The sequence below is a fragment of the Salvelinus sp. IW2-2015 genome, unplaced genomic scaffold (genome assembly GCF_002910315.2).
Source record: "Salvelinus sp. IW2-2015 unplaced genomic scaffold, ASM291031v2 Un_scaffold3747, whole genome shotgun sequence".
NCBI lineage: Eukaryota > Metazoa > Chordata > Actinopteri > Salmoniformes > Salmonidae > Salvelinus > Salvelinus sp. IW2-2015.
Genome location: NW_019945023.1, coordinates 14,345 through 26,359, shown reverse-complemented (window position 1 = coordinate 26,359; position 12,015 = coordinate 14,345). Strand labels below are relative to the sequence as shown.

The 12,015-nt window shown below is 40.6% G+C and overlaps 1 protein-coding gene and 1 long non-coding RNA gene across 2 annotated transcripts in view; both read right to left on the bottom strand.

Moving 5' to 3' along the window:
- Positions 1–156: 156 nt before the first annotated feature.
- LOC139026020 (uncharacterized) lies at positions 157–4,324 on the bottom strand. Its single transcript, XR_011477730.1, has 2 exons — positions 1,377–4,324; positions 157–1,127 (listed from the first exon to the last, which is right to left on the bottom strand). It is a non-coding gene; the product is annotated as an uncharacterized lncRNA (long non-coding RNA).
- A 607-nt stretch (positions 4,325–4,931) lies between these two features.
- The window catches only part of LOC139026019 (transcriptional activator Myb-like), a gene marked incomplete at its 5' end in the record, with an annotated part of 11,584 nt that continues 4,500 nt past the window's right edge, over positions 4,932–12,015 (bottom strand). Inside the window, 2 exons of the mRNA XM_070441318.1 lie at positions 4,932–5,081; positions 5,238–5,321. Coding sequence (XP_070297419.1) covers positions 4,968–5,081; positions 5,238–5,321 — 198 coding nt within the window. The remainder of the gene's footprint in view (positions 5,082–5,237; positions 5,322–12,015) is intronic.

Sequence of the window (12,015 nt, the reverse complement as noted above, 5' to 3'; positions counted from 1 at the left end):
TGGCTACTGCAGTCTTAGTATCAAACACGCTGATTGGCTACTGCAGTCTTAGTATCAAACATGCTGATTGGCTACTGCAGTCTTAGTATCAAACATGCTGACTGGCTAATACAGTCTCAGTATCAAACATGCTGATTGGCTACTGCAGTCTCAGTATCAAACATGCTGATTGGCTAATACAGTCTTAGTATCAAACATGCTGATTGGCTACTGCAGTCTTAGTATCAAACATGCTGACTGGCTAATANGCTGATTGGCTACTGCAGTCTTAGTATCAAAACATATCGTTAGAAAAAAAACGAACCAACAAATTATGAAAAGAAATATTTTTAAAGACATGTTTACCAAACATTGAGATACTTTGGGCCCAAGTTTGTAGTAATAATATTCATAATGATTATAATAATAATAACAATGCTCACAGAGAAAAAAAACTCTGTCATTCAAGTGCAGCTTTAAAACATTTTACTGGGTCCCAGCTCGTAGACCCAATCCCAAATGGAGCCATAGCACCTAAGCCCTCTCTTTTGGAGATCTGAGATGATTTGTTGCGTCTAATCAACTAACTATTACCATATGTGACCAGTTTCAGGACACTAGGTGTATGTTGCAGGTCACTACTACACACGAGAGCCATTTGAACGTTTTTTGTTTTTTTTTAATATCTAAATGTGTTTTATGGCAGAAATCCCTTATCGAACATGTGAACTTTCATGTGCCTTAATAACAAACGTGTGTGTCATTGGGTAAATACGAAGAACATTTTTAAATTACGAGCCTAGTTGGTTTAGTCAGCAACCTTCCCGCTAGCCATGATTGGCTGAGATAATGAGTGGGCTGGACATACCGAGAGATAAGTTTGGATTGGTCTGCCATGTAGCWCACTTCTGTCTATAACATGAGCTGTTCAGTATGTTMAGGTAATCCTGTCTAATGTGGCTTTTTTTTATTTTTTATGTATCGCTTAGTAGAACTGCATAAGTCTAATGTCCAATTTGTAAGTCGCTCTGGATAAGAGCGTCTGCTAAATGACTTAAATGTAAAATGTAAGATAAAATGTACTGTTAGATGGCTAACGTTAGCTGGATGGCCTCGCTAGCCTATACTTTAGCTGGATGGCTCGCTAGCTAACGTTAACTGGATGCTGGGCGGTGGCTCGGCTAGCTAGACCGCTTAGCTGATAGGCTCGCTAGCTAACGTTAACTGAATGCTCGCTAGCGTAAACGTACTTGATTGGCTCGAGAGCTACGTTAGCTGGATGCTCGCTACTAACGTTACGCTGGATGGCTCGCAGCAATGTTAGTGGATGGCTCGCTAGCTAACTGTTAGTGGATGGCTACGCTAGCTGAAATGTAGCCTAGGATGGTCAACTAAACTTAACGTTAGCTGGACTGCTCGCTAGCTAATGTAGCCTGGATGGCTCGCTAGCTAACGTTAGCTGGATGGCTCGCTAGCTAACGTTAGCTGGATGGCTCGCTAGCTAATGTTAGCTGGATGGCTCGCTAGCTAATGTTAGCTGGATGGCTCGCTAGCTAATGTTAGCTGGATGGCTCGCTAGCTAACGTTATGTGTATGATCTTATTATTTGTATCTCAGAGCAATTTGCTTGACTAGTTATAGCCTAATGTTAGCTAGCTAACATCGAACCTGGTTGGTTAGCTACCTGCAGATTCATGCAGCGTAGTAACGTCATGAGTGACGTCACATTGGGATTTGTTTACCTAGTTAGCTAGCTAGCTACATGTCTTAACAAAAGACTCTCGTCTGTGTGTACCAGAGCGCAGAATAACTGARGAATTTACGAATGCTCAACACCCGTTGAATATGGCCGGTGTCAGTAAACGTCGGCAAATAATGTAATTGTTGCCAGCAGCACAGTTAATGGATAACATGAAAACAGCCTAACCAGCTCTGCTAGGGAGAGTAAAATGGCCAGAGTGGGTGTTCTCTCATTATGTGTCTGGAAGTAGCTAACAAGCTAGCCAATGTTAGCCAGTTAGCTTTGGGTGCTTGACTGCTGGGTCAGAAGGTCAGAATGTTCAGATCAACCCTACTCCTCGGCCAGAGCGTCCAATGTGCACTCTGAAGGCTCCAAGAGCAAAACACTCTGAATTTACGAACCGACAWTCTGACAGCACAGTTGCAGTCACCAACACTCTGGATAACATTACAGCCTAACCAGCTCTGCTAGGGTGAGAAATGTTCAGTGAGTTGTTATTTTGTGTCAGGAAGAAGCTAGCAACTGCAGTCAAGCACCCAAGCTAACTGGGCTCTCCAGTAGTAGAATCAAAACATTCAAAGGCCAGTTTACAAGTTTATCAACTTTCAAAGCAAAATAACTTCCCCATTGTTCCTCAACTGTAGTGTATAATATACAATTTTCTAGCTCTGAGTCTCTACTTTAATCCAATGTAAAAAAACACCATTTTAAATTTTTGCTACATAAGACCGAATTGAGCCGGTCAGTCACATATTGCTGTGAAATCATCTCAGAGCTGCATAGGACGCATAGGGCGTAGGGTCTAGGGGACGATCATAGGACGTAGGGTCTAGGGGACAATCATAGAGAGTAGGGTCTAGGGGACGATCACAGGACGTAGGGTCTAGGGGACGAGGACGTAGGGTCTAGGGCTCAGTTTGGGATTGGGTCGTAGTTTGATGCTTTGAGAGCTCCACAGTAAACTCAGTGTAAGACTTTAGGGGTCGACTTTATCAAAAAGTAATAAAACAACAATAATGTCAATACATTTGGCTGAATGGAAATGTTTCCCCCTATGACACGGTATCAAGACAGGAAACAATCGAATATAGGTTATACAGGTTATAAAAAACGAGAGTGCGAAATGGAACTCTATTCCTGGTCAAAGGTCGTATATACGTCAAGGGAACAGAGAGTCATTTGGGACACAACCCTACTGTTTGTTTAGTTAGGTAACACTTTAAATGGACTGGCCCAATTGTCACATAAGCATCATATGATCACTCATAACCATTCGTAAGGGCTGACAATAGACTTCTTAATGTCTAGCAGTGAAACGTTAAGGCTAATAGGTATCATAGAACAGTCAGAGAAGCATGACATGGCTTTCTCAACAGGCCTCTCAACGGGTTAAAGGGGGGTATTGTGAGTGGAATACAGAGGCTATCGTTTAATCATATTTAGTACTTTTTTGGTTTCAACCCGTAGTAATGCTAGGGTCAGGGGTCAGGTCAGGGGTCAGGGGTCAGGTCAGGGGTCGGGGGTCAGGTCAGGGGTCAGGTCAGGGGTTAGGTCAGGGGTCAGGGGTTAGGTTTTAAACACTGTCGCTCGATAGGCCGGTTGTACAAAAAAAAACGTCTTTGTCGAAATAAAGCAAATAAATTAAATCAGCTTGTTTTTTTTATATTCAAATATATAAAAACTTAGAATTATTAAAAACACAGCCCAATTATTATTCAATTATAGGCACATACATTTTTCTCCCTGTTTTTATAATACAACATAAAACTACCCACAGGATCCACATTAATAACAAAACCATTCATAGGTTGCACCTCCGTCACTCGGTTCGCGTCACGCCATTGTTATGACCGTTCTCAAGCCGCCCTCTACCGGCGGCGCCATAGTGGTGATCAGCCCAGTCTTTCTGGACGGAGGCTAACTACTGTTTAGTCTAAATTACACGAWAGTGCCTGGAAATACGATGACGTTGCTAAAGTAGWCAAATATTTAGTCGGGAAAAAAACAACTTTGCCAGCGTTATCATGTCATCAAATTTACTTAGTTAGCAAAGTTTGTCAAAAAATAGCTAGTAAATTCAAACGTTAGCTAGCTAAAATCCGGTGGCCTGCCATCAATCTTAGCTAGCTAGCTAACGTTATACTGCATCTAAAAGTCAATCTGGCGACATCACAATGATTGCAAAAGGTTTTCCTACTAATTTAATGCCTCCTTTTGAAGGTCATTGTACTTCCAAGCCACTGTAATGCACTTTGGATTAAATCTTCACCATCGACGATGTGTGGACTAAACCTTCACCAACGACGATGTGTGGATTAAATCTTCACCATCGACGATGTGTGGATTAAACCTTCACCATCGACGATGTGTGGATTAAACCTTCACCAACGACGATGTGTGGATTAAACCTTCACCAACGACGATGTGTGGATTAAATCTTCACAGTAGAATGCTCAGTCAGGCGTCAGTTCAGAACAATATTGTGACAAAACATGAAACCTATGAATACAAAAATAATTGAAATAGAAATAAACAAATTAAAGTCTTTGGTCAGTTGAATCCAACGAGTGTCTCAGTCTGTCTGTGTGTCTGTCTGTCTGTCTGTCTGTCGTTTGTTGTCTGTCGTTCTGTTCTATCTGTCTGTCTGTGGTGTCTCCAGTCTGTCTGTGTGTTCTGTTGTCTGTCTGTCTGTCTGTCTGTCTGTCTATCTGTCTGTCTGTGGTGTCTCAGTCTGTCTGTGTGTGCTTTGTCTGTGTGTCTGTGTGTCTGTCTGTGTCTGTCTGTGTGGTGCTGTCTGTGTGTGTTCTGTGTGGTCTGTCTCTGTGTGAGGTCTGTGTGTGTCGGTGTGTGTGTGTCTGCTGGGTGTGGGTGTAGTGTGTGGTGTGGTGGTGTGGGCGTGGCGGCGTGTGTGTGTGTGTGTGGTGTCTCTGTTGTGTGTGGTGTGTGTGTGTGTGTGTCTCTGTGTCGTGTGTGTGTGGGTGGTGTGTGTGTGTGTGTGTGTGTGTGGTGTGTGTGTGTGTGTGTGTTGTGTGTGTGTGTGTGTGTGTGTGTGCCGCGCGCGTGTGTGTGTGTGTGTGGGTGTGGTGTGTGTGTGTGTGTGTGTGTGGTGTGTGTGTGTGTGTGTGTGGTGTGTGTGTGTTGTGCAGGGCGCGCGCGGCGTGCGTGCGTGCGTGCGTGCGTCTGCGTGCGTGCGATGCGGCGTTGCGTGTGTGTGTGTTGGGTGTGGTGTGTGTGTGTATATATAATATTACATGACTAAGGTCCTAGCAGAGTGAGTGGTGATGTATTTATGGTTCTGCTCTAAAGCCAAGACTTGGTCCTCCACCTTCCCACAAGCCACTTGGTCCCAAGTGTTGAGCTGCTGGGAGAGAGAAAAGGTAGGTTTTGTATGACATTATTGACATTTTACATAAATCACGTTGAAAGCTTTGTGACCCTCTAGCAACAGTAGCAGTGTACACACACACACACACACACACACACACCCACACGCACGCACGCACGCACGTGCACAAACCTGTAGTGGGCTGCCCAGAGACCGACGGGGGAGATGGTAGGGTTTGTGTCCGTCTTGATTCAGTACAGAACTAGTCAGCAGATCCTAGATAGAGAGAGGGAGAACGAGAGAGATGCTCTACAAACGGATAGAAAGTGGTGTTGTGGGTAAAAACATACAATATTTTACAATCCATGTACACAAACAACAAGTGCGGGTTGAAAATCAGGGACTGATTTAGACCCGGGACACCAGGTGGGTGATTCCCCTCTAATCAGGGACTGATTTAGACCTGGGACACCAGGTGGGTGATTCAATTTTCAATTTTTTCAATTTTATTTTTATATAGCCCTTCGTACATCAGCTAATATCTCGAAGTGCTGTACAGACACCCAGCCTAAAACCCCAAACAGCTAGTAATGCAGGTGTAGAAGCACGGTGGCTAGGAAAAACTCCCTAGAAAGGCCAAAACCTAGGAAGAAACCTAGAGAGGAACCAGGCTATGAGGGGTGGCCAGTCCTCTTCTGGCTGTGCCGGGTGGAGATTATAACAGAAATATGCCAAGATGTTCAAAAATGTTCATAAGTGACAAGCATGGTCAAATAATAATCATGAATAATTTTCAGTTGGTTTCCCCTCTAATCAGGGACTGATTTCGACCTGGGACACCAGGTGGGTGATTCCCATGTAATCAGGGCCTGATTTAGACCTGGGACACCAGGTGGGTGATTCCCCTCTAATCAGGGACTGATTTCGACCTGGGACACCAGGTGGGTGATTCCCCTCTAATCAGGGACTGATTTAGACCTGGGACACCAGGTGGGTGATTCCCCTCTAATCAGGGACTGATTTAGACCTGGGACACGCAGGTGGGTGATTCCCGCCTCTACTCAGGGAACTGATTTAGACGCTGGGACCCAGGTGGTGGATTCCCTAATCAGGGACGATTTAGACGTGGGACGCCAGGTGGGTTGAGTTCCCCTCTAATCGGGACTGAATTTAGACTGGGACACCAGGTGGGTGATCTATTAACAGTGACTCGATTTAAGACTGGGACACCAGGTGGTGATTCCCCTCTCATCAGGGGCCTGATTTAGACCTGGGACAAGGTGGGGTGATTCCCCTCGTAATCAGGACTGATTTAGACCTGGGACACCAGGTGGGTGATTCCCCTCTAATCAGGGACTGATTTAGACCTGGGACACAGGTGGGTGATTCCCCTAATCAGGCCTGATTTAGACCTGGGACACCAGGTGGGTATTCCCTCTAATCAGGACTGATTTTACGACCTGGGACACAGGTGGGTGATTCCCTTCTATCAGGGACTGATTTAGACGCGGACACCAGGTGGGTGATTCCCCTTAATCAGGGACTGATTTAGACCGGACACCAGGTGGGTGATTCCCTCTAATCAGGGACTGATTTAGACCTGGGACACCAGGTGGGTGATCCCTCTAATCAGGGACTGATTTAGCCTGGGACACGAGTGGTGATTCCTCTAATCAGGGACTGATTTAGACCGGGACACAGGTGGTGATTCCCTCTAATCAGGACGATTTAGACCGGGGACACCAGGTGGGTGATTCCCCTCTAATCAGGGGCTGATTGACCGGGACACCAGGTGGGTGAATCCCCTCTAATCAGGGACTGATTTAGACCTGGGCACCAGGTGGGTGATCCCCTCTAATCAGGGACTGATTTAGGAACCAGGGAATCTCAGGTTGGGTGAATCCCTCAATCGGGACTGATTTAGAACGCAGGGACAGCAAGATGGGTATGGTGGTGGTGGTGGGGGTGGGTGGTGGTGGTGGTGGTGGTGATGGTGGTGTTGGGGATATCTCTCTTTCAGGTGTCCATACTGAGAGTCTGTTGTAGAACCAACATCTCTCTCTTTCAGGTGTCCATTCTGAGAGTCTGTTGGTAGAAACCAACATCTCTCTTCTTTCAGGTTGTCCATCCGAAGAGGTTTGTTCGTAGAAACAACATCTCCCTCTTTCAGGTTGTACATCTGACGAGTTTGTTTGTAGAACAACATCTCCTCTTTCAGGTTGTCCATCTGAGAGTTTTGTTGTAGAACCAGCATCCTCCTCTTCAGGTTTGTCCATCTGAAGTTTGTTGTTAGAACAACATCTCACTCTTTCAGGTTCGTCCATCTGAGAGTTTGTATGTAGAAACTACAATTCCTTTTCAAGGTATGTCCATCTGAGAGTTTGTTGTAGAAACCAACATCTCTCTCTTTCAGGTTGTCCATTGAGAGTTTGTTGTAGAACCAACCACTCTCTCTTTCAGTGTGTCATCTGAGAGTTTGTTGTGAGAACAACATTCCCTCTTTCAGGTGTCCATCTGAGAAGTTTGTTGTAAGAAACCAACATCTCCTCTTTAGGTTGTCCATCTGAAGAGTCTGTTGTAGAAACCAACATCTCCCTCTTTCAGGTTGTCCATCTGACGAGTTTGTTGTTAGAAACGCAACATCTCCCTCTTTCAAGGTTGTCCATTGCTTGAGAGTTGTGTTTGTAGAAACCCAACATCTCCCTCTTTCAGGTTGTCCATCTGAGAGTTGGTTGTAGAAACCAACATCTCCCCTCTTTCAGGTTGTTCATCTGAGAGTTTGTTGTAGAAACCAACATTCTTCTTTCAGGTTGTCCTCCGAGGGTTTTGTTGTAGAAACCAACATCTCTGCTCTTTTCAGGTTGTCCATGCTGAGAGTTTTGTTGTAGAAACCAACATCTCTCTCTCTTCAGGTTGTCCATCTGAGAGTTTGTTGTAGAACACCAACAATCTCCCTCTTTCAAGGTTGTCCATTCTGAGAGTCTGTTGTAGAACAACATCTCCCTCTTTCAGGTTGTCCATCTGAGAGTCTGTTGTAGCAAACCACATCTCTCTCTTCAGGTTGGTCATCTAGAGTTTGGTCTGTAGAAACCACATCTCTCTCTTTTCAGGTGTTCATCTGGAGAGTTTGTTGTAGAAAAACACATCTCCCTCTTTCAGGTTGTCCATCTGAGAGTTGTTGTAGAAACCAACATTCTCCCTTTTCAGGTTGTCCATGCTGAGAGTCTGTTGTAGAAACCAACATTCCCTCTTTCAGGTTGTCCATCTGAGAGTTTTGTCCCTCATAAATGTTTACACAATGATTGTGTCAATTTCTTTTGACCAAGACAAACTCTCAGTGTGTACCAAAACCAATTGTGGTGACAATGCGTTGAAACGTTACTTGTACATGTGAGTGTGTATGGGCCATCTAATAATACCATTCTCCCTACATACATATTGAATGCCAACTTTTTAACTTTTTATATATATTTCTAGTGAGATTTTCAAAAGATCTGAGTCAACGCTGGGGGGATCTCTTTTTTTTAAAATTTTCAAGCACAAATGAATTATTACTCCTACGGGAGTAGACTAAATGAATTATTACTTACGGAGTAGACTAAATGAATTATACTCTACGGAGTAGACTAAATGAATTATCTCTACGGAGTAGACTAAATTGATTATATTATCTAGGCGGAGTAGACTAAATGAATTATTACTCTACGGAGTAGACTAAATGAATTATTACTCTACGGAGTAGACTAAAGTGAATTATTACTCACGGAGTAGCTAAAATGAATTTAATCTACGGAGACTAAATAGACTAAATGGAACTATTAACTCTAGCGGAGACTAAATAGAACTAAATGAATTATGTACTCTAGCGGAGACTAAATAGACTAAATGAATTATTACTTAAACAAGGAGACTAAATAGACCAAATGGAATTACTTACTCTACGGAGATAAAATAAGACTAAATGAATTATTATCTACGGAGACTAAATAGACTAAATGAATTATGTACTCTACGGCGACTAAATAGACAATGAATTATACTCTAACGGAGACTAACTGACTAAATGAATTATTACTCTTACGGCAGACCAAATAGACAAATGAAATTATTTACTCTACGGAGAACTAAATATGACAAATGAAATTATTACTCTAGCGCGGACTACTAGACTAAATGAATTATTACTCTACGGAGACTAAATTAGACTAAATGAAATTAATTACTCTACGGTAGAACTAAATAGACTAAATGCTTATTACTCTACGGAGACTAAATAGGACTAAATGAATATTACTTCTACCGGAGACTAAATAGACTAAATGAATTATTCCTCTACGGAGACTAAATAGATAAATGAATTATTAATCTACGGAGACTAATAGACTAATAATTATTACTCTACGGAGACTATAGACCAAATGAATTATTACTCCTACGGGACTAAATAAGACTAAATGAATTATTACTACTACGAGACTAAAATAACTAAAATGATTATTACTCTACGGAGACTAAATAGACCAAATGAATTATTACTCTACGGAGACTAAATAACTAAATGCAATTATATCTAGCGGACGACTAAATAAACCAATGAAATATTACTCTACGGAGACTAAATAGACTAAATGCATTATTACTCTACGGAGACTAAATAGACTAAATGAAATTATTTATCTACGGAGACTAAATTAGACTAAATGAATTATTACTCTACGGAGAATAAATAGACTAAATGAATTATTACCTACGGAGACTAAATAGACTAATTGGAATTATTATCTACGGAGACTAAATCGAAACAAATGAATTTATCTACGGAGACTAAATAGACTAAATGAATTATTACTCTATCGGAGACTAAATAGACCAAATGAATTATTACTGCTACGGAGAACTAACTAGACTAAATGAAGTTAATTATCTCTACGGAGATAAATAGACAAATGTAAATTATTACTCTACGGAGACTAAATAGACCAATGAATATTACTCTACGGAGACTAAATAGACTAAATGAATTATTAATCTACGAGACTAAATAGACGCAAATGAATTATTAACTCTACGGAGGACTAAATAGACTAAATGATTATTACTCTACGGAGACACTAAATAGACTAAAGATGAATTATTACTCTACGGGAGACTAAATAGACTAAAATGAATTATTACCTCCGGAGACTAAAATGACTAAATGAATTATACTCTACAGACTAAATAGATCTAAATGAATTATTACTCTACGGAGGCTAAAATAGACGCAATGGAATTATTAACTCTACGGAGACTAAAAATAGACTAAATGACATATTACTCTACGGAGACTAAATGAACTAAATGAATTATTACTCTCACGGAGATTAACATAGAACCAAATGAATTATTACTCTACGGATGACAAATAGACTAAATGATTATTAACTCTACCGGAGACTAAATAGACCACATGCATTATACTCTACGGAGACTAATAGACTAAATGAATTATTCTCTACGGAGACTAATAGACTAAATGAATTATACTCTAAAGGAGACTAACTAGACCAGAATGAATTATTACCCACAGGAGACTAAATAGACTAAATGAATTATTACTCTACGGAGACTAAATAGCCCTAAATGAATTATACTCTACGGAGACTAAATAGAACTAATGAATTATTACTCTAACGGAGAAAATAGACTAAATGAAATTTTACTCTAGCGGGAGACTAAATAGACACAAATGAATTATTCCTCTACGGAGACTAAATAACTATGAATTATTAACTTACGGAGACCTAACTAGACCATGAATTATTACTCTACGGAGGATCTAAATAGACAAATGAATTCTTACTCTACCGAGACTAAATAGACTAAATGAAATTATTACTCTACCGGAGACTAATAGACTAATGAAATTATTACTCTACGGAGAACTAAATAGACCAAATGTTATTACTCACGAGACTAAAGACTAAATGAATTATTACTCTAGGAGACTAAATAGACCAAATGAAATTATTACTCTATAACGGAGACTAAATAGACTAAATGAATTTATTACTCTACGAGACTAAATAGACTAAATGAATTATTACTCTACGGACGACTAAATAGACTATAATGAATTATTACTCTACGGAGCTAAAATAGAACTAAATGAATTATTACTCTACCGGAGACTAAATAGACTAAATGAATTATTACTCTACGGAGACTAAATAGACAAATGAATTAATTACTCTATCGGGAGACTAAATAGACCTAAATGAATTATTACTCTAACGGAGACTAAAGTAGCCAAATGAATTTGTACTCTAACGGAGACTAATATTAGACCAAATGAATTATTACTCTACGGAAGACTAACTAGACTAAATGAAATTATTACTCTACGGAGACTAAATAGACTAAATGAATTATTCACTCTAAGGAGAAACTAAAGTAGACCATAATGAATTATTACTCCTACGGAGACTAAATAGACTTAAATGAATTATTACTCTACCGGGAGCCTAAATAGACCAATGATTATTACTCTAGCGGAGACTAAATAGACTAAATGATTATTACTCTACGGAGACTAAATAGACCAAATGAATTATTCTCTACGGAGACTAAATAGACTAAATAATTATACTGCTACGGAGACTAAAATAGACCAAATGATTATTACTCTAGCGGAGACTAAATTAGACTAAATGAATTATTTACTCTCCGGAGACTAAATAGACTAAATGAATTACTTTACTCTACGGAAGACTAAATAGACCAAATGAATTATTAACTCTACGGAGACTAAAATAGACTAAATGAATTAATTACTCACGGAGACTAAATAGACCCAAATGAATTATTACTCTACGGAGGACTAAATACGACTAAATGAATTTATTACCTAACGGAGACTAAATAAGAACAATGAATTCTTACCTACGGAGACTAAATAGACTCAACTGAATTAGTTACTCTCGGAGACTAT